The following is a 25,042-nucleotide window of genomic DNA, read 5'->3' on the forward strand; positions in this document are numbered from 1 at the left end:
ATTTAAATAGTTTAGCGTTCACATTGAAACAGTTGTAGAGCTATAGGCTGGACGGAATAAAATACAAATAAACATACGTCCATATATACAAGTTACATAAATATGTATAAAATATTTGCATGGTGGATGGTAAACGTGACCAAAGGGATTAAATTTACAAGAAATGAATCATGAAATTAATCTGTGGATAAAGAAAACTGTGAAGGTACTATGCCAACTGTGTGGCTTAGTGGTCAGGAAATGAATAAAAATTATGAGCCAAAAGGAAACAGTATCTGACTTTTTCCTTTACATAGGTCTTTAACAGACTTAGGGGTCGTTGGTTAGGGAATAACTGGGATAAATTTTTATTTTCAATTTTAACATTATCTTTCTCCAAAAACTTTTGGAGAAAAGCTTCGAAGAAGGGTAAATTTATCAATTTGTTGTTTTAGCCCCGGATTGATAATTCCAAAATCATTATCCCACATAGTTAGCGGTCGGTGTAAAAATAGTACCACGATTAGGAGTCATTTGATTGGTTACAGAGTTACCTGGGGATTATAGTTCTAAAATTTTCATCCCCCATTATTCTATGTGGGATTAATAGTGCAGAGATTTTGAGTATAATAAATGGGTACCCAGAAAAATAATCTGAGACGCAGGGGGCGGCTTTTGGGTGAAGCCTCTAAAGCATAGCTTTAGGACCCCCTCATTTTTAGGGCCCCATTATTCATCAATATATGATTTTTTTGGAAAATTATAAAGTATTTTGAGTATTTTTTGTCATTAGAAGGAAATAGTTAATTAATTGACAGAAAATAAGGCCCTAAATCAGTAATAATAAGTAACGTATAGTATACAAATACTCAATCTACCCCTGATTGGTTTCTCTACAATACTCAATTGACTTTTACTCTCTAAACTTTAATTCAGTATGCTTCAACACATTTTTTATTCTCCTTTGTTTTCTTCAAGAGAGTCTTTGATTAAATTTCTATGAAAGACAAGAGCTACAACGTAAATAGCAATTTGCTATTTTTATTTTTTCTCGGCACCAAATCAAGTTATCAGTTTCTTGAATCAGGTTATATTATTTCAATTTTGTTAGTATTGTTTTCATCCAAAATTTGCTTGTTTTTGATATTTTACTACGTAATATATATTGTCTCTTTAACTATTTATTAGAATATAAAATATGTCAACTAGAAAATATGAATCCGATTGTTCAAAACTAGAATATAAAATATGTCAACTAGAAAATATGAATCCGATTGTTCAAAACTCAAAAGAGGAGAATTGAATCTTTGATACAATCTCAGAAAGGAGCTCTTGAAGTTAGTGAGATATCTGACATAGATCATCAAAAAGTAGACTTCAAATGAAAAAATAAATATGAATCTTTTTTCTATTCTCATTTTTGTTATTAAAAAAGAATAATAATAAGGTCCCTCATTGAAGTTTGGTTTTAGGCTCGTAACAGTATTGAGCCGCCCAGCTGAAACGTGACAAGATAACGCAGTCGACATAAATTGAAAAGTGTATATGTGGATAGTGGGACCAAATTAGAGGACACTAATTGCAAGAAATGATGCTATGGGTTGAAGGAGAGTACTGGAGATCAATATGGGTAGTGGGACAAAGTAGAGAGCACTAAATGTGGAGGTAAATGTAGAAGAATATCATGAAAAATAACAGTTGTCTTAGAAGGTGACTTTAGATTACAGCCATGGGAAGCCATAGAGTGGCCAGAAAGGTTATAGTGCTAGATAAGTAAAGATCTTTGGCCTTTGGGACCAAATAGGACATATGTACGAAAGGTGTACCTTTCCTTTAAAGAACAAAAAAGTGGCAGTAAGGAATCATTGGGTTGTAGCTGTTGTTATGGGACAAGACAAACACAGACTATTAAACCCTATTTCTTTATTTATTTGCTTAGATTTTCTGCATAAATATGCTGCTCTGAAATCTTAAATTTGTCAAAATTAGTTATTGGAATGATGTTGTAAAACGAAAAATGTGGGCGCCGAAATCAGAAACTATGTAGTCTTGTTGTATATCTGTCTGTTTTTTTTTTTTTTTGTAAATAAAATTAGAATTTTAATCTTAGTATAATTATATTGAGAGTAGAACATCAATAATATAACTCTTCTATTATTTAATCATTTTTACAGGTTAGTAAACATCAAATAACTAACGAAATTGTGTTGTAGAAGAAACATTAAATAATTGAAGAAGGGTTTATAAATTTAGTTATTTAGGCACAGGATACCTTATTAAACGCAGTCTCTCGTTGAGATGTTTGACCACAAGCTTTTCTGGAAAAGTTTGCAAGCTTTCTGCTTGTTTGTACTTTCTAAAAAATTTTTCCAGAAAATCAGTTGGAAAGACAGGGTCTAGGGACTTTTCTGAAAAGCTTTTGTTTGAAACTACAGACTTGACTACTTGTGGATACATTTTAAGGGTGTTTTAAGTACGAGAGAGGTTTTGTTAGAGAGCGCTTTGCTCCTAATGTACGATTTTCCGGCGCGAATTTGGATATAGTTTAGGTATCGAACACTGAATAGGAAAAACCAATTTTTCAAAAATTAAAATAATAATTCCGATAGGAAAATATTTTCTGGTGTTTGGTTATCATGAAAAACATTTTACTTTCCTTGCTTCTCGACGGAAGTCGTTTTCATTACGACTATCTTGACTTCTAACTTCATATTACTTGCTCCAACTAACACGTAGATATTATTATTAATCTTAGTTACTCAAAAACTTCATCGAAACACTCTCCGGATTGCCAATATTAATATATTTCTCTCTTTCTTTTCAAAAATATTTTACAGGCAATTGGTCATACAGAGTACACTTGAGTTTGTTAGACCAATGGTTCACAACTTGCCTGTAGTTTTAATGATAACAGAGTTTGAGAATTAAAGTTTTAAATCAAATTTAGAACAAAGGTAATTTTGTTGACTCAATTATAGGATTTAATATAACGAAGTCGTGTGACAAGAACTGCGATCAAATTTTATTTACTGTTTTTAGTGGGAACAAACTAGAAGAAAAAGAAAGTAAATTCTTTGACACTCATTCCTAATTTTCAAAAACAAAAACTTATCAAGAAATTGGAGGAAAAGAAGTAGGCATTTGGCCATGAAAATCAAATATTTTTTACTTTATTTGGAATTTTAAAGTTGGAGTTAAAGATGGATTTTGTGTTTGGTTATAAGTGTGGTAAAGAATATTTGAAATTTTCATTGTCAAACGTTAATTTTCAAATAAAGTGAAAAAATATCCCAAAAAAAGTGAAAATTTCTCAAGGCAAAACGGATGTGATAAAACTTCTAATTCAAAACAGCTTGTCCGGAAGACTTTCCGTAAAGGAAAATGGAAAACATGTGGATGTTAATCATAAAAGAGATGGTATATGAGGACAATTTGATCACAACAATATAATCGTAATAATTATGGTGTGGTTGAACATTACTGATGCATTTTACGAAAAGTAGCATAAGACTATTATCTAATCTATTCACAAGTAATATAAGATATTATTAGCTGTAGTCCACAACAATCTTAATAAATAAGTTGAAAAATATATAGGTCAAGTCTACATCAATGGATGGTTTTACAAGGAAAGATGAACGAGAACAAAACTCCTCTTCTCAAATATTAATCCTTCAAACACAAAATTAATTTTAATAATTAAGTTTTAAATTTTTCATTTTTTAAAATTACAAAATAGTAGGTTCAGTAGTAAGTTACTATTTAATTCTCACGACGGACCTTATTTTGATATATATATTTATCTTAGTGAGTAAAAAAAAGGCTAATCAAGAACTATAGTATTTCGTTAGGATTCAATTTCTCTTCACCGACTCCTTTTTTTTTTTTTTTTCCTTTTTCTACTAAAGCTCGTTTTAAAATTCTATTTGTCGTTTCCTCTTCTTGCTGTTTAAGTTATTTTTCTTTTTTCCATCCCTTTCGAAAGCCTTTTCCCCACTTTATTTATTTAATTAATAATACAATCATTTGGTTATTTCTTAGAATCGTAGTTGACTTTGCTTGTTATTAATTTCTTCGCATATCAAATCATTATCAAAGTTGAAGAATGCTTCTCACCGTGCCTTTCGCTTCTTTTGTTTTGTTTTGTTTTGTTTATCTTCATTTCCTTCCCTTTTTGGGATTGGGTGAATATTATAATGGTTACTATTTATGGAAAATTTACGTTTTTAGTCCCTAAAATATTAATAAATGTTGATTTTGATTTTCGCGGTATCTAAGCAGGCACATTTAACTTTTAATAAATTGAAATGCACATTTTTTATTCTTCTGCTCATGAAACTATCTTTAACAAATAACGAATTACTACCTCTTAAACGACCTAAGTACTGCCCATGCGTTATGTTAAATTTGTATTGTTATTTCATAATTGAAAGTAAAATGGTATAATTCTATCAATAAGGTAAATATAAAAATTTCATATTAAAGAAACCAAGACTTTAATTCATTCATGGTTAGATACGGTTAGTATTCATGGTTGGACATGTTTGAAACCATGAGATAAAATCATGATTTGAAATCATATTTGGACATGCAATTTGGATTTCTTAAGTTATATTTTTTCTTATAGACATAAAAAAACTCACAAATTGTGAAAATCATCAAAATATTCTCAATTCTTACACAATCTTACCAAATGAGTAAGTCATAGTTCATAACAAAATTAATACGCTACTAGAAGGCCTTTCTAAAAAATACAACATCAATTGATCAAACTTTAGTTCAATAAAAAAGAAATTTTAACATGAATAGTATTTTAACTACTCTTTAATATAATCCTTCCACATGATAGACATAAATAAAGCTTGGTGAGAGTAATTGTCAAAAATATCTACCAACTTATTAGTCTTTTTTAATAAAATATAAACTTATGCTGTCAAGTTTTATATTTAAATTTTTTGAAACCATGGTTTGAAACCCCAAATCATGCCTTTTTGGATGATTTGATATTTCAAACCATGGTTTCAAATCGCATGTCCAAACACTGATTTTATCTCATGGTTTCAAATCGCATGTCCAAATGCCTTCTAAATATCACAAGGACCAAAATTGTAACTTATCAATAACTCTGTGATCAAAAGTGCAATTATTCTGGAACTTGCAGTTGTGAAGTCATCTTCACTCTGCGACATAATTAATACTAGTAATTAAAATGAGCCATATCAAGCATCTAACTATTATTCACCTTAGTGATTAAAATAGCAAGGAGATGCATCCATGAAATCGCATGTTATTTAAAGTGATAAGCCTTATAGTTCTAGTAGTAATAATTTAGTAACTAAACCTCCTTAAATACAGTTGAGATGCATTCATCTTAATTTTATGTAGGTCGTTTTTCAACAATCTTAGGTCATCAAACCGAGAAGATAATTAAAAAAAATTATTTTATACGCTTACCTAATTACGCGTAATAGCAGTCACCAAAATTTCAGTTAATCTTCTTAATATTCATTGGTTTTGTAACATATATATAACCAGGGAAAAGAAGTAAAGTGGCTAAGGACTAAAGTGAAACGTGTCAGTTGCTAATAAATGATACAAAATTTTCCGAGTATACTGGCCAAAATGTGGAAAAGGGGTTGGTCAAAAGCTAAAAAATATACAAACATATGAGCGCAGTTTGCAGGATTGCCCTGCGCTAGGGGTGTTCTTAATTTTTGTCCCTCAAATCAGTAGTCTTTAATTTTGGCCTTTCGTTAAAAGTCTCTTGATTCCGGATTCGAATGCCTGCTCAATCAAAAATTTTAAAAAAAAAATTCAAGGCATAAGTTGAGTTTCAGACTCCTCTTTTAAGTTGAGTTTCAGACTCCTCTTTAAGGCAAAAAAAAAAAATTGTTGAAATTTTTCAAATCCTGCCTGAGGCCTAATTTTGGGTAAAAGTTGCTTTAGTTTGCCTTAAGGTATAAGTATGCCTTGCGAATCCCAACTTCTACCTTGCGAATCTCAACTTATACCTTACGACCTTTTTTTTTTCGACTGAGCCTCAATTCGAACCTAGGACTATTGAGTGTTAAGCGAAGGGCAAATATTAAAGACCACCAATTTGAGGGCCAAAAATTAAAGACCACCCCCAGTGCAGGCCAATTCTGCAAATTGCTCTCATATGTTTGTATACTCGAAAAATTTTGTATCATCTATTAGCAACTGACACGTTTCACTTTAGTCCTTAGCCTCTTTACTTCTTTTGAGGGGCAAAAATTAATCATTAAAATGAACCTCAAGAAATGACTTAGTTCTTCATATATATTTTATGATTAAAAAGATTACTTCTCGGTTACTCAAATTATTTTTTTTAAGATAATTTCATTGTTGACGTGTAACGGCTTCATTTTCAATTCTATAAGAAATTGCTCGTTAATGATTTCTGCTTTCATTATTTATAATACATCATTAGGTATTTGAAAAGAAATGAGTGAAATGATGAGAAGTAACAATTAGACGTAATAACAAAAATTTCTAAATGTATGTTTCCAAATAAATCTAATAATTTTATAAGAATATTATTAATAATAATAATAGTTCCAGAAAACTTATAAAATAATTTTCGTTTTGAATTATGCTTGAAAATGATTCATGAGAGATCTCTACAAGCACATGTATGGATTTAAAAAAAAAAAATTGAAAAAAACATGTATGGATGACGTGAGATATATTTAACTTATAATGACATTTGATAAATGGTTCAGTTAGAAAATAAGACTGGTAACATTGCCTAAATTTACGATAATGTACAAGGACAAACAAAGTAAAATGTTTATTCTTTTATGTGTCATCTTTATTAATGACAAAACTTTTACTACGGGTGAAATGGGAAAAAATAATTAATTTTATCTAGAACTTTTAAAACAACAAATAATTAGAGAGGATTATTTTCAATAACCATAACAAATAATTTGAAACGGAAGAGTAACAAAATAAGGGGCAAAGGTAGACCTACAAAAGGTTTCACTACACCAATAAAAAAGGGGAAAAGGGTCAAATATACCCCTCTACTTTGTTTTATTAGTTAAATATACTCTCCGTTAGTGAAAGTTAATAAAAATACCCCTGGCGTCTTCAAACTTCACACTTATGCCCCTATTTGAATGGAAATCCCCAAATCATTTCAAATTACCCAATTTCAAAAAAATTATCTACTTTTTTTGTTGACCCGCCCCGCCCAACCCGCCTATCATCATCATCAAGCTCTAACTTTATCTTCCTCCATGGAAAGAAAAAAAAAAAAAGGCAAGAACACATTCAAATGTGATAAAATCTCAAAACTCCCTCAAATTTAATCTTTAAATCCAACTCCAAATCTTGATGCAGCCAGTACTCTGGAGTTGGATTTAAAGAGTACTTTGGACGTGAGTTGAGTGTTTCTTCTTTGATGAAATGCATGTATTAACCTGTTGTCAACCTCGGAACTAGTCTAAAGCATCAATACAATTATGGCCTTTTTGCTCTGTGATTGTTATACTTTTCATAAATGATGTTGCAGTTCAAGATTTTTTGTGGTGTGTCTTTGTATACATTCCATACATCTTCTTTTCCTTATTTTTCATTTTAAAAGGAGGAGTAAAGGTTTGTGCTTCAAATATTCTGTGAGTGTTCTTGAGTTGGCTTAGTTTGGATTTGATTTCTGAATAGTTTTGGAAGAACTGTTTCCTCAAATTGATTTCCGAAAAACAATTGTACTTGTTTGGGTGGTTCTTGGGGAAAATGTTAGAAAACTCTAAAGTCTGAACGCCACTTTAAATCAAGTGCTGGCTGCACCAAGATTTGGAGTTGGATTTAAAGATTAAATTGGATTTAAAGATTAAATTTGAGGTGATTTTTGGGATTTATCATTTGAGTGTGTGTGTGTGTGTGTGTTTTTTTTTTTTGCTCCATGGAAGAAGATGAAGTTAGAGCTTAATGATGATGATAGGTGGGTTGGGCAGGGCGGATCAACAAAAAAACTAGATAATTTTTTTGAAATTGGGTAATTTGAGATGATTTGGGAATTTCCATCCAAATAGGGCATAAGTGTGAAGTTTGAAGATGACAGGGGTATTTTTATTAACTTTTACTAACGGAGAATATATTTAACTAATAAAAAAAAATAAAGGGGTATATTTGACCCTTTTCCCATAAAAAAAATGTCCAAATGGAAGCGCTCGGTTGTGTGAGGGTCTCTTTTGTGTGACAAGTGTCAATTGTGGGCCACACAGGTTGCACATTTCACCTGCTTTTTGCCTTCTTCCTTGGTGGTAGTATTGGGACCCAATGTCAGCCATGTGTAGCCACTTGATTGCATTAAAGAATCAAACAAAATTACTATCTCACTCTGTGAGGTCGACTGAAAACCCAATATCAGCGTTTATATATAGGAGTAAAGTAACTTCAAGTAGCTGTTTGTACCTGGCTGGCTATGAGCTTGTAAATACTGTTAGTTTTTTTTAAAAAAAAATCTTAAATTAAAATAATATTTAGAGATTATTTCAAATTAGATCGTTTATTAAACTTGAAATACGAAATTTGAAGTTTGAAAAACATATTATTTCAAGTTTTCACTCACAAATTCAGAAGTTAATTTTTTTTTTTTTTAGTAGTAATGGGTGTAGGCTTGCCAATACACTGCATACGGAGGCGTATGTAGCCTATAAGGTTGGGGTTCAATCGAACCCCAAACTTTGGACGCAGAGCCTATATTTGTGTGTAAAAAATTATTAAAATTGTAATAAATAGTAGATATGAACCCCTAACTTTAAAAATATAATGGGTTCAATGCTAAAAATCTATAGATTGAACTCATAAAATTTAAATTTTGGATTCGCCTCTGACTACATATGCCCCGTCTGCATGCGTGTGATATTAATAAGGCAACAATTAGGGATTCAACTTTAGCACTTAACTTTAGATTTTATAATACCTAACGCGAACAAGTAAAAACTTTAAATTTACATTAAATAGGGGTACATGGAATTCATTAATTATTTTTTTTCCCATTCATGTATGTGTTTACTTTTTCGCAAGGAAAAGCACCATATTAGCTTCATACATGCATCTAACGAAACGTTCTGAAATACTCCAATAATCTATCACCCTCTCTTATCAATTACTATGTATAACTAAATTTGGCATAAAGTTTGGCTTTGGTTTGCACATTTTCTGATTTTTTTTTTTTTGCCCAAATCTTCCTAGGGAACAAGCTGAATATATCCTTGTTAGCTAGGTTTTGATTCTTCTTGTTTTTTTTAGATTCTTTAATGCCTTTTTTTTTTTTTTTGTTCATTATTTAACATATGCTGCATTTATTTAACCTTAAATGTCGAAAAACACGTCTATGTTAAGCCCATACCGACTTTTCTGCTACTAGCTCCATTTTAGGCCAATCCTATTTCATAATATTAATTGGATCTGTCTATGAGTTTCTCCCAAATAAGGGACTGAATTAAAAGAGGCACATGATGACTGTTTTCTTTTGATGTTGAATGAGGTGCCGAGTTTCTGGTATCAACAGTAGTATTAGATTCCTAATAGAATTTTGTCATCACCTCCATTGAAAATAAAAGAAAGAATTTATTCAGCATATTTCACGAGAATTAAGTCAGCACATTTTACGTGAACGTCTTCAGCATAACAGAAATCCTATTTACTAAAAATAGAAATAGGATATATGTGATGAATCTAACTCGTGGTGCCAAAAAATGATTTCGTCGATAAGAGCTCTTGGCCGTCGTAGGCATATTATTCTTGGTGTATTTCTGATTTGTTGATAATGGTTCTTTTACACGAGACTTTCAGGTCATTATAGTTGAGCATTTTCTCTGTTTGGCTAGTCGGTCACACAATCAAAATACGCTTTATACCACTACGCTCACAAGCATAAATAGAGCCCGGTATTCACAAAGGTGGAATGAATCATCGTGATTCTGAGTTTGTCCAATCCAATAAATTTCTTGTTCTCTATGTATGAATATGTTAAAAGATCCCCTAAATTATAAGAAATAAAAATCGAACCTAGTAAATCCAATAGATATAATAGAATCCTGAACTTGTACCCATAAAATTCAATTCGTTGATCTGTCTCTACCTTTTCCACACGTCCTTCCACTACTTAGGAAACGTCACTTCAGATAAACTACTCACCTTTCAGTGTCCGGCCTCGCTCGAACAATCAGTGCAAGTACTGAAACGTCTAAATTTCTTTTTCCGTGTTGTTTCTCATTTTGTCCATTTCCAATTTCCACCAAAATGATAAGAGGGTCATAGCTGTTTCTCACATTGAACGATTTATCCAGAAAAAAAAAGGGTTCCACTCTAAGAATAATGTAGCTGGATTTCTGTCTATATTCTGCAGCGTTTTTGTCAAACTGATAGTAGTATTCTTCATGTAAGGTGTCACATCATTTCAAAAAGCAAAATAGGGAAAGGTAAACCAATCAAAACGAAACAGAGCGTTTGGTATTCTCAAGTTACATGAATAGTACGCAAATTCACCTATATTGGAACTGTATGGTACATCAACGTCCGTCCTTTCGATTAATACATAAAATGATAGAACAAGGACCAAAAAAGTACGAGAGCCACCTCCATGATAGCGATCTTCTCAAGGAATAGTGTTCGCTTGAATTATAGCACGATGCGCTGCTTCAATGGCTTTATATGAAAGACAACTGGCTCTACAACTTTTAGTGTCATATCTTCCAAAACTTTCCTACAAGATTAATAGGGAAAATGATGAAATGTGTCCTTTGAAACTGCTCTATTTTGTCCTCCGTTATGCTTGTATCATTGTTGCAGGCTTGCCATTAATGTGTGGACTTGATGTGTGGAATTTTCGGAGAAAAAAGGTTCAATTTGCACCTTCATTTTTTTTTTATTATGATTTAAAATAACCTTCAGGTTGAGCTCCATTTGGGTCGAGGACACCAACGAAATTGTATTCTAATGGTGAGAGTACTACATGCAAGACAAATTAAATATTTAATAAAGGCAAAATTATTCAATTTCGAATAGTATAGAAGCAAATTTCACCATTTTTTAAAAAAATAGCCCAAATCCATTCGCCATTATCAAACTTAGGAAAAAGGAAAAAGGGCAATATTGCCTCTTTTTCATCCTTTTTCCTTAACCCTTTTCTTTCAAAAGAGACAGCAGCTACTTTGAAACATTTCAAAGAACCCCTCAAAGTTCTTAATCCTGAGTGAGTCATCTAATTTTTGAATGAAAATTTATACACGATTTCTATTTTCTTTTCTGTTTTGGAAACATCTTTACAGATTTTGACAACATATAAAGCGCTACAAATTTCAAATACTTATAGTATAAGATATACTATATTTGAAAAACTCATAATACAAGAAAAGATTGTTGGCTTATTCATATTGTACGTAATTGAGTCGAATAAGAGTTGGTAGTGGACGTGTAGGATAAGGGTTGTTTAGCATATAGTCCAATTACTTTGGTGCATGTATAGGATTATTAAATTAATTATGTTCAAGCTAGAAATTTGTCTTTAAAAAAAAAAAAAAAAAAAAAAAAAAAAATCCTTTTTTGGGGGTATATGAAACTAGAGAAAGATGACTATAACAATTGTACGCTTGGCTCGAGTAGAATTTCACCGATTTACCAATTCATATTGTTAAAATATGATACTATTGTATTTTGCAGCCAATTATATTCTTCATTTTTGTGCCTATTTTCAAGAACCAACCATTTGTAGGTTAAATGTGCTTAGTGAGCTATCATAAAGACCAAAATTAGAATGTATCAACAATTAATGGATCAAAAGTAGTATTAACCCTTTTATTATTTATCAATTTCCCTAAAGAAAATTAAGAGGTTTCTTAGGAAGAGCAGTGTTCAACAATTTCAAATTGATGCTGAGACAAAAATTGGTAGGACCACAGATTCATTATTCTGGATAGTGCATGGATATGAATAGTCTATTTAAAGAGATTAATCATAGATTATTTTTCATGCATTAAAAAAATAGTGGAGATATGAAGGATGATGTTGGGCTAATGGAAGAGCTGGTACGTTGAAGACACCAATTAAAAACCATTAAAAAAAAAGTGAAAATGACATGCAATTGTGAAATTTGCCAGAAAGGACAGAGATTCACACGTCTACACTTTCAATTCGAATATGATATAACAATTACAGTAATAATTCTAATTATTACTTATACCATTAATAGTAACTCTCCTAATATTGAATTCATGTCTTAAACTCAGTTTGAGAGTTCTCAATTATTAGAGAAGGAAAGCTACTCCAAGTACGGAATAAATATTAAAAAGGGAGCTGTGTTAAATTTAATTTAACTTTGTCCTCTCTCTCTTTTAGAGTTTTCGATAAATTTTACCCATGTCATTAGGAAAAGTCTTGTTTTTATCCTTAACCCCCTAACAGAACTCCAACCTTAGGATAATTTTAAACCATAGTCTAAAGTTGAGATATAAATTTGAATTTTTTTCTGGAAAAGTGTTGAAGACGTGTGTAGTCCACCCATTTCACGCTAGACCTCCGTTAATGGCAAGGGTAAATACGAAACAATGTGATACCAAATATGTCCGGATCAAAAGTCTAACATAGAGCAAAATTGAGCAACTTCAAATAATACAAGAGCAAATTTAGACATTTTTCCTATTGCATATGGATGTTATAAAGTACTAGATATATACATTTTGTGCTACCTTTTTCCTTTTCGTTAAAGAAAAAAATAAAGAACGATATTCTTACTTGCTAACGCCAAGAAAAGGTCAAGAATCATCAGATTTAACATCACATCACGAAATTTATGTGTCAATTACTACATCATTTTGTAATGATAGATGCAACGGTTCATCTTCAAGTTAATGTACCCTCCAATCAAACAAGTCTCTCTCGATGCTGTTGAAGAAGTTCTTGAAGCAGACAGTTTTGATATGAAAATATGAAATAATATAATAATAATAATAATAATAATATCATGGTTATTTGGACCTGAATTCGAGTGACAACTGACAAGGTTTAAATTTTGATATGAGATTATTAATACAGAAATATCCCTCCCTCTCAACCTGTCCTAAAGTTCCAACTGCACACCTAACAGTTAAGGGCTATTTTGTTTAAAAACTACACGCATTAGAGAAAATTTCGTGTATTACTTTTGGCCCTCGGTAATTTAAACCAAATTGTTGACTTTGCATGGAGAGAGCTTGGGCATCAGTGCATTTGTTTACTTTCAGGTACTCTATACGAGACGACAGGATATATATATACTATTAATTAATTTTCAATCGTGAATACACACTACAAGAAAAAGTATACTCCTATTTGGCAACAAAATTATTTTTGTTGTCATAGATTAATTATTGTTGCAAAAAATACTTTTGACCAAAAAAAAAAAATTATTTTGTTGCATAGACTTTTCCAACGGTTATTATAACGACAACAACGTGCAACAACTTTTTTTTTTGTTGCCAAAGTCTTTTTTTTGCAACAACAATCAATACTATAGCAACAAAATTAAATTCTTTGGCAACAAAAATGTTCTTTGCCAACAATAAAACTAAGTTGTTGCCAAATATTAAATTTTTTGTTGCTATTTCTATACTTTCTTGTAGTGACATATGTATCTTAAGTTATTGAAACGGCAATCATTATTAGTATCAAACCAATAACGGTCCATACAAGCTAAATATTCTAAGTGATAACTAGGCCAAAGAAAAAACTTAAATTTAGTTAATTCTTTTTTCTCTTTATAAAGAGGTTCCTTTCATCCAATGATTAACTAGTTTTTTACATTGTTTTCATTGCAAAATACAGTACTGAATTTGTAAAGACATTATCCCAATTCAAAGAAGTAAAGAGCTATTGTTATGCTAATGAGGAGCATTTCATAAGCAAAATGCACCAAGCATATCCCACCAGGAGAAGACTTAAGTCTGGCATACAATTCCAGAGTTTTCAGTTCAAAATATATCTCGACAGAATATTGGTTACGACATACTTATTACTTCACCATAACGAGAGTTCACTTCTATTCCAATTTTGATTTGATGTACATGGTTGCATTATGCCATTTTCACTTTAATACTACAAACTTAAAAGAATGATGACTGAAATTCAAATGTACACTAAAACACATCTTCCACTATATGACCATCCGAGGGCAACCGGAATATGATATTTTAGGCACTATCTAGAACATGGTAATATCCCAGATATAGACAACTACTTCCCCCAAGTTTTTCATCTTCTTTACATGATTCTATCAAGAACCCCACACTGTCACTAATCATGTTAAGTCTTCAAAGAATGGACATGAAGAGTAATTATCCTTCAAAATGTACTGTTAACAAGTGAAGATCCTGAAAACTGTGTTTTGTACATAAGAAGACTCCACAAAGAGAAAAGGCTTACAAAAGACAACAAATACTTCACACCAGACTAAATTACACAGACGAGCACAATCATCAGTCCTCCCAAAATTACAAGAAAGACCCATCATCACATTATGGCACAACCCTTCCTTTCCTCTTGCGGCTGTGCGGCAGTTTGCGGATATCTGTTTGACTCCGACGGGTTGTAAGTGAACTCCGATGTATCAAGCCCATACTGGGGTTACAGCCATTCAGGAATTCAAGTCAGAAAAAAACTTAATAGCCGGTACTATCAAACGCACCAGACTCCGAAAAATCTAAGTGCACTTGCAAGCAGGATTGGCAAAATTAGCCCATGAAAACATGACCCAGCCAACCCACCCATTTATTTACTCAGCCCATCAAAAATTGGGCTGATATGTAGCCCAAATTGACCATGAGAGATCTTGTCAAAATATTTTCAAAAGATATTTTTTTATTTGCTATGTTATATATAGCCATAATAAAGAAAAGAAATAGTTTTATATGGTACTAAAAATTTATAAACGAGATAAAAACCATACCAAAATGTACCACAAACCAACTGAAACAATAATCCCATATGCTGTCACAAGAAAGCTTTCATTTGAAAAACTAAAAAGGAAATTCAATCTTCTCATTATCTAAAAAAGTCATGAACGATGCAAAAAGGTCTTGCTGTGATCGGATTTTTTGAGAACTTAGCGAAAGAAAAGAAAAAGCATCTCTGTGAAGTCTCGCAAAAAGGTCAAAAGAAATAGAGCACCACAAACAAGCACTAATTTTTAAAAAATCATAATGGTGAGTACAAAGTAACTGAAAAGACACTGTAGTTAGTAACGAGCAGTCGACCAAGAAGTTAAACATCATGATCCACATCAACATGCAAGAAGAGCAATTAACAGAGAGCAAACCTTTTCCCTCATACGCATACTCCACGCATCATTTCTGCTTGGACGATTATCAACGGTACCAGTAACAGGGACACCGGTTGCAGGAGCTGGTGTAGGCCTATTGTTGATCAGTGGCTGTCGAATTTGTTGCCTGGGACCACCTATGTACTCATCATCACTATCATAGTCTGCTGGTCTGTTTGCTGCCCTTACTACGAGGGCCAATAAGAATATAAGAGCCTGCAATTCACGTCAACGCTGAAATTGAGAAATACTGAGAGAAGACAAATGATTTTTGGGAACAAAAAATCATATATATCGTTCTTAACCTCACCTCCAAAATAACAGCACCAAGGGCAACCCACTTGATAATCTTCCAGTGGTCATCCAGAAAATCATAGATTGCATCAAAGTTACCCGTTTTGTCAGTTGGAATTTCCTGCCAAAGACTTTCATCACTTTTCTGACAACAAATGTATAGTTTGAAAGTGAAGTCGTGAGTTAGAAAACACTTACCTCTCTCCAGCTTTTATCAAAGAATATAAACCCAGCAGCAGCTAGCTCTATCAAGATCACCAAGAAAATCAACGCAGAGTACTGTTTCTAGTTAAGGTGCCAAAAATATGCTTCCTAGAAGACTGAGAAGAGAAATCAGATGAAAACTCTAGTAACTTGGACAGTCTAAAAGTCCAAAACGCCTATTGGAAATAAGGGTTCGGGGGAGTGTAGTGCAACAAGGGTAAGAGGAGAAACTGAAAAGGCGATTAATAGGAAAACAAAATTGGAAGCTATTGAAGATTTCGAAAATCTTAAAGAAAATGTTCCTATTGATCATAACGTTTTATCATTTCTACATATTGCTGAAAGAAGTATATCTCTTCAAAAATATATTAGGTTTTCCACAAATAATAAATCATGAAGACTGAACAAATGATAAGGATACACAACTCAGGCAGCAACCGTTCCTTGTTGCCGCTCCAATGCAACCACAACAAGATACAATTACAAGAACTGCTCCAATACCAATAAACAAATATATGAACCTGCAATATCAAATAGGTCAAGTTAGTTTTCCGGAGAACAAGTTCAAATGCAACAACTGAACATTGAGGGAAAATATATTTCTTATCCAAATATTGGAGAGGCAGCAGAATACCAGATATGAGTCATCCTTCCCAGCAAAACTTTATCTAAGCAATAAAAGGAAGAATAATCTTTGCATTTTATAATCTTTATAAATCATGTACTCAAGTTCTGAGAATTCAAACCCACACAAAACTAAGACATATTAAATGACAAAAAGGTTCTTGTCTCTGTTTATAATGTAATAACGGACACAAACAAACAGGTGCAGACCATATATAGTTCATTTTCTTAATTTGTACTTCCACGTTTCTTTCATTCTACACCTAGGAAACAGCCAATTCAACCTTTGCATATACTTTCTTCAAAAAAAAAAAAAAAAAAAAATTGCAAGTTTTCTTCCAGAGAATGCCAACAGCACACAAGAGGTATAATACTATTGATAGACTGGTTGTCAGAGGAGAAGCAGTGACAAATCCTGGTAACATTAAGAGGGCTATGGAGGATTTCTATAAGAACCTATATTATGAAACAGAAACTTGGAGGCCAAGTTTTGATTACATAGGTTGCCCAAAGATCTCTCAAGAAGAACAATCATGGTTACGAAGACCTTTTTCTGAAGCTGAAGTATTACAGATAAAGCAAAGTGCTCTGCACAAGGCTCCAGGTCCCGATGGTTTTTCTATGGGTTTCTTTAAAACATGTTGGGACACTATCAAAGAAGATATGCTGCAGACTAGCCATAACTTTCACCAAAAGGAATATTTTGAGAGATTCCTAAATGCCACTTTCATTGCTTTAATCCCAAAGAAGAATGGAGCTGAAGAGTTGAAGGATTATAGACCTATAAGCCTAATAGGAGGAGTTCACAAAATCATCTCCAAACTCATTACAGAAAGGCTAAAAACTGTCATGGAGAAATTGGTCAATGATCATCAGTTGGCTTTCATTAAAGAGAGGCAGATCCTAGATGCAGCCTTGCTAGCTAATGAGTTGGTAGATTCCAGGTCTAAACAAAACAGACCTGGAATCTTATGTAAATTTGATGTCGCAAAAGGCTTTTGATCATGTTAACTGGTCCTTTCTTCTGAAGATTTTAAGGGATATGGGATTTGGAGGAAAATGGATAAACTGGATATCTTTTTGCATTTCAACCGTAAGGTTCTCAATACTAATCAATGGAAGCCATGAAGGTTTCTTTCAGTCGAGTTAAGACGGGATCCTCTATCTCCTTTTCTCTTTTTACTAGCAATGGAAGGACTCAACCACATGTTAAGAACTGCCAACTCTAACAAATGGGTTAAGGGTTTTGGTTCCTTGAACAATCCTGGCAACAATCTGCCACCTACTGTATGCTGATGACTCTTTAATTTTTTGTGATGCTGAAGTGATTCAAATAAGGCATAATGTGAGTAAGAGTTGTCTCTATCCAGTTAATCAGGTTGTTGGGCTCACTACACTAGCTAGAAACCTAGGCTGTCAGTTGGGATCTCTAGCAACTAGATACCTAGGAATGCCACTTGGTGCTAAGAGCAAATCTGTGGAGATTTGGAATGAGGTCATTGAAAGATGTGACAAAAAACTAGCAAGATGGAAAAGCCATTATTTGTCATTAGGGGTAGAGTAACTCTAATCAGTTCAGTACTTGATGCCCTTCCAACTTATCTGATGGGTTTGTTTCCTATTCCTGTGAGTGTGGAAGAAAAAATTGATAAGCTGACAAGAGATTTTCTTTGGCAAGGCAACAAGGACAGAAGAAGCAAGAACCTGGTGAAATGGGAGAAAGTAACTCTCAACAAGAAGCAAGGAGGTTTGGGCATTAGAAATCTCATATTCCACAATCAGAGTCTGCTCCAAAAATGGTTATGGAGATTCAATTTTGAAGACAACACAATCTGGAGAAAGTTCATCTCCCAAAAGTATGGTATGACAAGGCAATGGACAACAGAAGTAGTCACATCCACTTATGGTACCAGCTTATGGAGAACAATCAGGAATCAATGGCCAACTTTTTTAATAAACACATATGCATCAAGGTCGGGAATGGTCAAAAACCTGATTTCTGGAATGATATTTGGACAGCCAAAGCCACCTAAAGAACCTCTTTGCTGAACTTTACTCATCAGTTTGCAACAACAAGCAAGGTTAACCAGATATGGGAGCAACATGGATGGAACCTGATTTTTAGGAGAGCTCTAAATGACAGGGAAAGTGATATAATGTAGCAAACTTGCTACAGACTCTGGAAGCTTTCAAGATCACCCCCAAAATCACTGATAAACTAAGTTGGAAGCTCAATAGCAAAGAAATTCTCACTGTTAAATCTGCCTACTGGAATCTGAATCATAATACCTTCATAACAGTGTTGGGGCCCTGGAAACTCATATGGAAAGTCAAGATTTCTCCCAAGGTCTCTTGTTTTACATGGCTTGTGGTTAGGAGAGCATGTTTAACACATGAGTCACTACAGCGAAGAGGTTTCCAGATTTGCTCTATATGCTCTTTATGTGGACTGGATGGGGAGACCAATGAACATTTATTCATTCATTGCAAGACAGCAACAAATCTGTGGAACATGTTCTTTTGTATCGTAGGCATCAGTTGGGTCATGCCTAGAACCACTTTTGATCTACTTAGTAACTGGAAGGAGATTGGGAAAAGACATGGAAGAGAAAACTGGAGGCAATTGATACCAGCCTGCATATGGTGGATAGTATGGGAAGAAAGAAACTCAAGAGTCTTTGAAAATACAAGCAATTCCATACACAAAACTAGGATGAAGTGCCTCAGTCTTTTCTATATTTGGTGAAAGCACAATCGTTTGGGGGATGCAGGGGATTTGATAGACCTAATTGGCAAATTGTAATATCTGGACAGTTTCCTTTTGTCTCTTATATGAGCATGTAAGTACCCTTTTCAGCACTACCCAAGTGCTGCCAGTGTTATTAAAAGCGAAAAGCGCAAAAAAGCTCTAAGGTCAGCTGGGGCTTTAAGCGCAAAGCACAAATAAAGCGTGGGCTTTAATGAAAAAAGGCGCAATGGTGAAAAGATACAAATATATATATATATGTGTGTGTGTAGTCCAAGACTACTAATAATAAGCATGAAAAACAAATATATGGACAAAGAAATTGCAAAAACATTACGATAAAGTGAAATATCAATTATCTAGTGTCACCTCTTCAAGAGAGGCTCATTGTCAAGGAAAAGTATGTCTTAGAGTCTTGTTGATGACACTGAAGCGCAAACAAAGCGAGGCGAAGTGCTCAACATGTTTTGAGCCTCGCTTCAGGGCTTAAGCGCACCTTTGACAACACTAAGTGCTGCCTTTTGCAATACATACAAGATTGTTACCTTTCTCAAAAAAAAAAAAAAAAAAAAAAATGCAAGTTTTCTCAAACTTATCAGCAGAAAGAGTAAAACAAAAATAATTGGTTATCATTTTAAAAGGATTGCAGCACAATTGACTAATCCATCCTCCTAGATGACAGAAACATTTAAGCCGTCAATAATCTCAAAAGGGTCCCAGATATCTTCATTTCAAAAGATGAAAGTTGCGGAGATGAAGATGCTGCAATGGATGTGTGGGCATGCTAGGAGAGATAAGATTAGAAATGAAGATATCCGGGACAAGGTGGGCATTGCCTCGGTGAGGACAAGATGTGGAAAGCAAGGCTGAGATGGTTCAGGCATGTGAATAGGAGATAACACGGATGCCCCGGTGCGGATGTGTGATAGGTTGGCTATGGACGATTTCAGAAAAGGTAGAGGTAGACCGAAGAAGTATTGGGGAGAGGTGATTAGAGAGGACATCGCACGGTTCTAGCTTACCAAGGACATGACCTTAGATAGGAGGGGTAGAAGGCTAGTAGGTAGTTGAGCGTTGTCACGCGTATTCTAGCATACTAGTAGTTGTAGTATTACTCTTGTAGTTTTTTGTCCATCGATTTTTGCTATTATTTGATCTTTCTGGTACTTCGATTATCGTATTAATTTGTGGTAGTTACTGTTCCTTTTTATCCGGACTGCTCTATCATGTGTTTAATAGTGTTTTGTCATGGTTTATTTCCTCTCGCTATCTTCTTTTTTTTACTGCTTTGAATTGCTTGTCCTTGTGCCAAGTGTCTACCGGAAACCTCTCTACTTCCCAAGGTAGGGGTAAGGTCTGCGTTTCACTTTACCCTCCCTAGACCCCTAGACCCCACCTTGTGGGATTTCACTGGGTATGTTGTTGTTGTTGTTGGTCATGACTAGTTTTAAATAAATACTCCCAACCAAAAAATCATGGAAGTATTAAAATATAATAGTTGTTCCTTATCCTTTTTAAAAAATTTAAATTTTGACTTATGAAGTCGGAGGTAATTTTTCCTTTTTGTTAGGGACATAATTTAATCCAAACTAAGCTAAAATCAACAAAAATAAAGTACACAGAATCGAAAATTCATTATACGACTTCTTCAACATAGTTCGGTTTTATAGTAGCTCCTTAAATAAAGTAGAACAGGGGCATGCTACTTCCTTGAGGAAAAAAGTCTCAATCATTTCCACAAAAACTAAAATTTCCCAATACAAAACAAACCCCTACCCAATAACACCACCGAAATTTGAAAGTGGAGAGAGTAGGGGGAGGGGGGTGGGGTAAGTAAAACAAAGTCCTAAACTCCAAGTGACCATTATTCCTGACATGAAGAGTAGAGTTTGAAGCTTATCAAGGGACGGATATAAACCTTGCGTACTTAGTCAAGACACTGAAGATGGAGAGAGAAGTTTGCAGTTCATATTCCAGCGTGAATACCCCAACTCTGCCACTTTAGATGTTAGAGATCTAAAATCCTTGAATATGAGAAGCACAGAAGCAGAGGAAATCTATTTCCTATTTGTATACGGTAAAAAAAGGGATATCATCAAAGTGGCGTTAAGAGTGTGGGGGCAGGTTTGGTTAGATTGGGACCATGACTAAAATGGTTACGAGTGCATGTAAAGAGAGATGAGTTAATACGACACAATCGTAAACGTTAAGGAAAATGCAGGACGGATCATTATACTATGGGATGAAAGAAAGATGGAAATGTTGGATAATAAGGAGTTTTAAGCAACATGGAGTGAGGTTACAGAGAAATGTACAAGCTAGTGGGTGAGGGATCAAAGCGGAAGTTATAGACTGAACTCTCAAAATTTTTGTCCAGTTGAAGACTACTTTGGGAGATTCAAATTTTTTTTTTTTTAACTCAACAAGGTTCCTAGGGAAAAAGATGGGGTGTGATTCTTTCTCTAGAGTAATGGAGGAGTTATCGGAGCTTTTATTGATAATCATCATTTTGAAGTAACTTGAATCTATTTGCTAAACACATGCGTGTAACTACTCGTTGTGGAGTTAAATTTCCTGTCAGTCACAATTGGATTACTTATTAGATCTTCTGGTGATTGGTAATAGGTTTACATCGTCCAAAACAAGGGGTCGAAGTCAAGATCTAAAATAGATTAGACAGATTCTTAGTGGCCGTTTGGCTATGAATATATTTTGCTTTTTTCTGGAGTTGAATTCTGGAATTTGAAAAACACCAAAAAGCTGTTTTCACTCTTTTCACTCCAAATCACTCACAAAAATTCAAAAGCAACTTCAATTTGTATTCATGGCCAAAGCAACTCCAATTTCCAAATACCATTTTTCACTTTGAAACAAAAACTACTTTTTCAAATTTCTCAATTTTCATGGCCAAACTTGCTTCAGATCATTTGCCTATTCTATTAGAAACAGCAAAACTAAGAAGACTACAAGCACCTTTTAAATATGAGAATATCAACCACTTTTTTGGCAAATAGGTGAGACAGTGGCGCAGTTACCAGGTTCAAGAAAATCTTTAGTTCAACCAAGTAAAGAAACGACGAAATGTAAAAGGGATCGCAGCCAATGGAAGCAGGATGTACCTGGAAGTGTAGAAAAGTCGAGATGTTAGTTTTTTCTTTTTGATAGGTAAGTTGAGATGTCAGAGTTGATGAACAGTTGGGGGATAGAAGGAAGGGAGGGGGTTGGAACTAGATGATCACTAAAAATGAGGAAACATGAAAGAGCTAACTTTAACGGCTATAGCAAAAGAAATCAGTCGGAGACAAAAGTCTAGGGTATTACGGTTGAAGGAAGGGGATTGCGATACAAGTTCTCCTACTGCAGGTTATAGTGAATGAAAGGAGAAACTTTGTAGAAAAATAGAAGTGGGATAATCAATCACAATGGAAGGAAATGGGTGGAAGACACAATTATGAATTTCTGAACACAATTATCAGTTGTAGAGGCCTGGACTTGGCAAGTAAGAATTTAGCCAAACAACAGCGAAGATAGGAATGGTCCAATGTTTGGACATGGTCTCGAAAAAGGAAGTGCGGTAAGCAGTTGAGACTTATAGAGGAGATAATGTAGAACCTAACAGCTTTACTTTACCCTTATTTCAACAGTGTTTGGACATGGTCAAGATCTTGCAGCGACGATTCAGGGTTTTCATCAGACTGAAATTTTTGAGAGCACCACCTCCTCTCATATAGCAATCACACCAAGAAGGGTGGTGCAGAAAATACTAAGGACTACAAACATATTAGTCTAGTGGAAAGTACATATTAGATTATTGCGAAGATGACATAGTAACCTCCCAGAACATATTTGTGAAAAGAAAAAGCAAGCAAATTTTAGACACAACACTTGTCTCATATAAGGGGTTGGACTCTAGAAGAAAGGAAGGAGCTACAGGAATTTTGTGCAAGTTCGGCTTTGGAAATGCTTGCGATCACGTCAATTGAGATATTTTGGACTTTGTAATGATGCAAGATGTGGTCGGAAGGAAAAAAGGAAACTTTCTTTAAGAAAGAGAAAGTGAAAAGGGTTTTGTCTATCAACAGTGAAATTCTTAGTACTGATAAACGGGATTCCAATTGGTTTCTTTGACAGCTCTAAAGAGTTGACGGAAGGGATCCACTATCTCCCACACTATTCATTTTGGCCAAAGCACTAAGAAGATAACGGATGAAGCAGGCATGGAGGCATGGAAATTTGTTATACCTGCCATGAAGAAAGACAAAAAGGAAGTAATATGCACTTGTAGTTCAATGAGGAGAAACAAATCCCATTGATACGCACAAAGTATAAAAAGAAACAAACCCAATGCTTAGAATTGGAGATCAACAATTGCATCTTCTCATAAAACAAAGTAAGAAGATATAGAGATCCTTACAGAAAGCAAGAGATGCTTCCCAAATTCAGTTCACGTTTATTTCATCTAAATGAAAAATACTCTTCTTTGTGGAAGAGAAATTTCTCAGTTTTCGTAAACAGAAATGCAACTGATTTTATCTTTTAAGTCTCTAAGTTTTTTGCCCTTATCCTTTTTAACTGTGACATTCCTCTAAAAAACAATAGAAAAACTAGCTAACAAGTACACAACATTACCAATTAGCAATACAACTTCACAATCATCTCAAAGGAAACTTCTAGGGTAACATGAAACAGTCAAATAAGATAAGCGTTAACGCGAACACAACATTACCAAATAGCAAATACAGTTAGCAATACAGCTTCACAATCAAATTAAATAAGCATTAACGCGAAAAGGGTATTCATACCAAGGTTTCGGAAGTTTATCAAAGATGTTTCCAGCCAACGAAACAGCCATCAGCATTGGACGACCGAACTCTAACACTTCAGACCTTGTAGGTGGCGCAACTGGGTAATCATCATCCCCGGAGGACGAATGATTTTTGTACTCAACAAATAAATAAATACCATACCCCACCATTGCCAAACCAACAAGGGTCAACAAGAAGTTCAAAAGCTTCAACAAACACTCCCAAAAACCTTTACACGCCATTTTCTACTGTTCCTTCACAAACCCTTTTAAAACAACAGCTCCTTTTGAAAATTCTCAGCTATTTCATCAAATTCCCTAAAATACCAACATACACAAACCCACTCATCAATACTTCAGTTTGTCCAAAAACACATAAAAATCTAAACTTTACACAAAAAAGACATAAAAAAACAACAATACATATGCATAATCATATTTAACAAAACATAAACCAGCTTTAAAGGGATTATCAAGATAATTCAACCAGGGAATATTCATATTCATATTCAATTATGATAAATATGAAATTTTGATTATGTATGGATCTGGGAAAACAATTAAAAGGGGTTAAAATTAACATGAAATTAAAACTCTTGGTGCAAGAATCTTGAAAATTTAATTACTATATACCAAAAATTGGGATTATCAATTGAGCTTATACAAAAAAGAAAATTAAGATAAATGGGTTGAAAAAATACTTACAAAAAAGGCAGAATAATGGAAGATTTGAGATCAGAAAGACTGAAAGGTTCGAAGATAGGTATATTTGGTTAGAGGAAAAGAAAAAAGGAAAAAAGGGCCAAGAAGGTTAGCTGGCTTTTAGTAATATTAATTTTTTTTAAAAAAAATTATCAACAAGTGTCGTGGTTCGTGGTAGAGTAATAAATACTTTTAACCAGAAGTTTTGGTTTGAGTTGTAGATATAGAATCACTTTTGTTAGGAGATATTTTAGCTCCAATATAAATTTTTGACGGAGCAAATTCAAATTTAATCTGATCCGATACATGTATGTGCAAAACCAATTTTTTTTTCATTTTTGCCTTTTTTTTTTTAGGGGGGGAG

General features: G+C 33.8%; 1 protein-coding gene across 1 annotated transcript; it reads right to left on the minus strand.

The window, feature by feature from the left end:
• Nucleotides 1–14,305: 14,305 nt before the first annotated feature.
• On the minus strand, nt 14,306–24,797 carry LOC132030232 (tobamovirus multiplication protein 2A). The gene is made up of 7 exons (XM_059419763.1): nt 24,682–24,797; nt 23,975–24,294; nt 16,224–16,323; nt 15,797–15,877; nt 15,615–15,719; nt 15,302–15,520; nt 14,306–14,604 (listed from the first exon to the last, which is right to left on the minus strand). The coding sequence occupies exons 2-7, from the start codon at nt 24,217–24,219 to the stop codon at nt 14,497–14,499; spliced, it is 858 nt and encodes a 285-aa protein (XP_059275746.1). The 5' UTR covers nt 24,220–24,294; nt 24,682–24,797; the 3' UTR covers nt 14,306–14,496.
• Between the last annotated feature and the right edge of the window lie 245 nt (nt 24,798–25,042).

Source organism: Lycium ferocissimum, chromosome 9 (assembly GCF_029784015.1).
Source record: "Lycium ferocissimum isolate CSIRO_LF1 chromosome 9, AGI_CSIRO_Lferr_CH_V1, whole genome shotgun sequence".
NCBI lineage: Eukaryota > Viridiplantae > Streptophyta > Magnoliopsida > Solanales > Solanaceae > Lycium > Lycium ferocissimum.

Coding starts and splice junctions, on each gene's coding strand:
- LOC132030232 (XM_059419763.1), bottom strand. CDS start 24,219: ATGGCGTGTAAAGGTTTTTGGGAGTGTTTGTTGAAGCTTTTGAACTTC. Junction 16,324..23,974: donor GATAAACTTCCGAAACCTTG/GTATGAATACCC, acceptor TTGATATTGCAG/GTTCATATATTTGTTTATTG. Junction 15,720..15,796: donor TTGATAAAAGCTGGAGAGAG/GTAAGTGTTTTC, acceptor AGTCTTTGGCAG/GAAATTCCAACTGACAAAAC.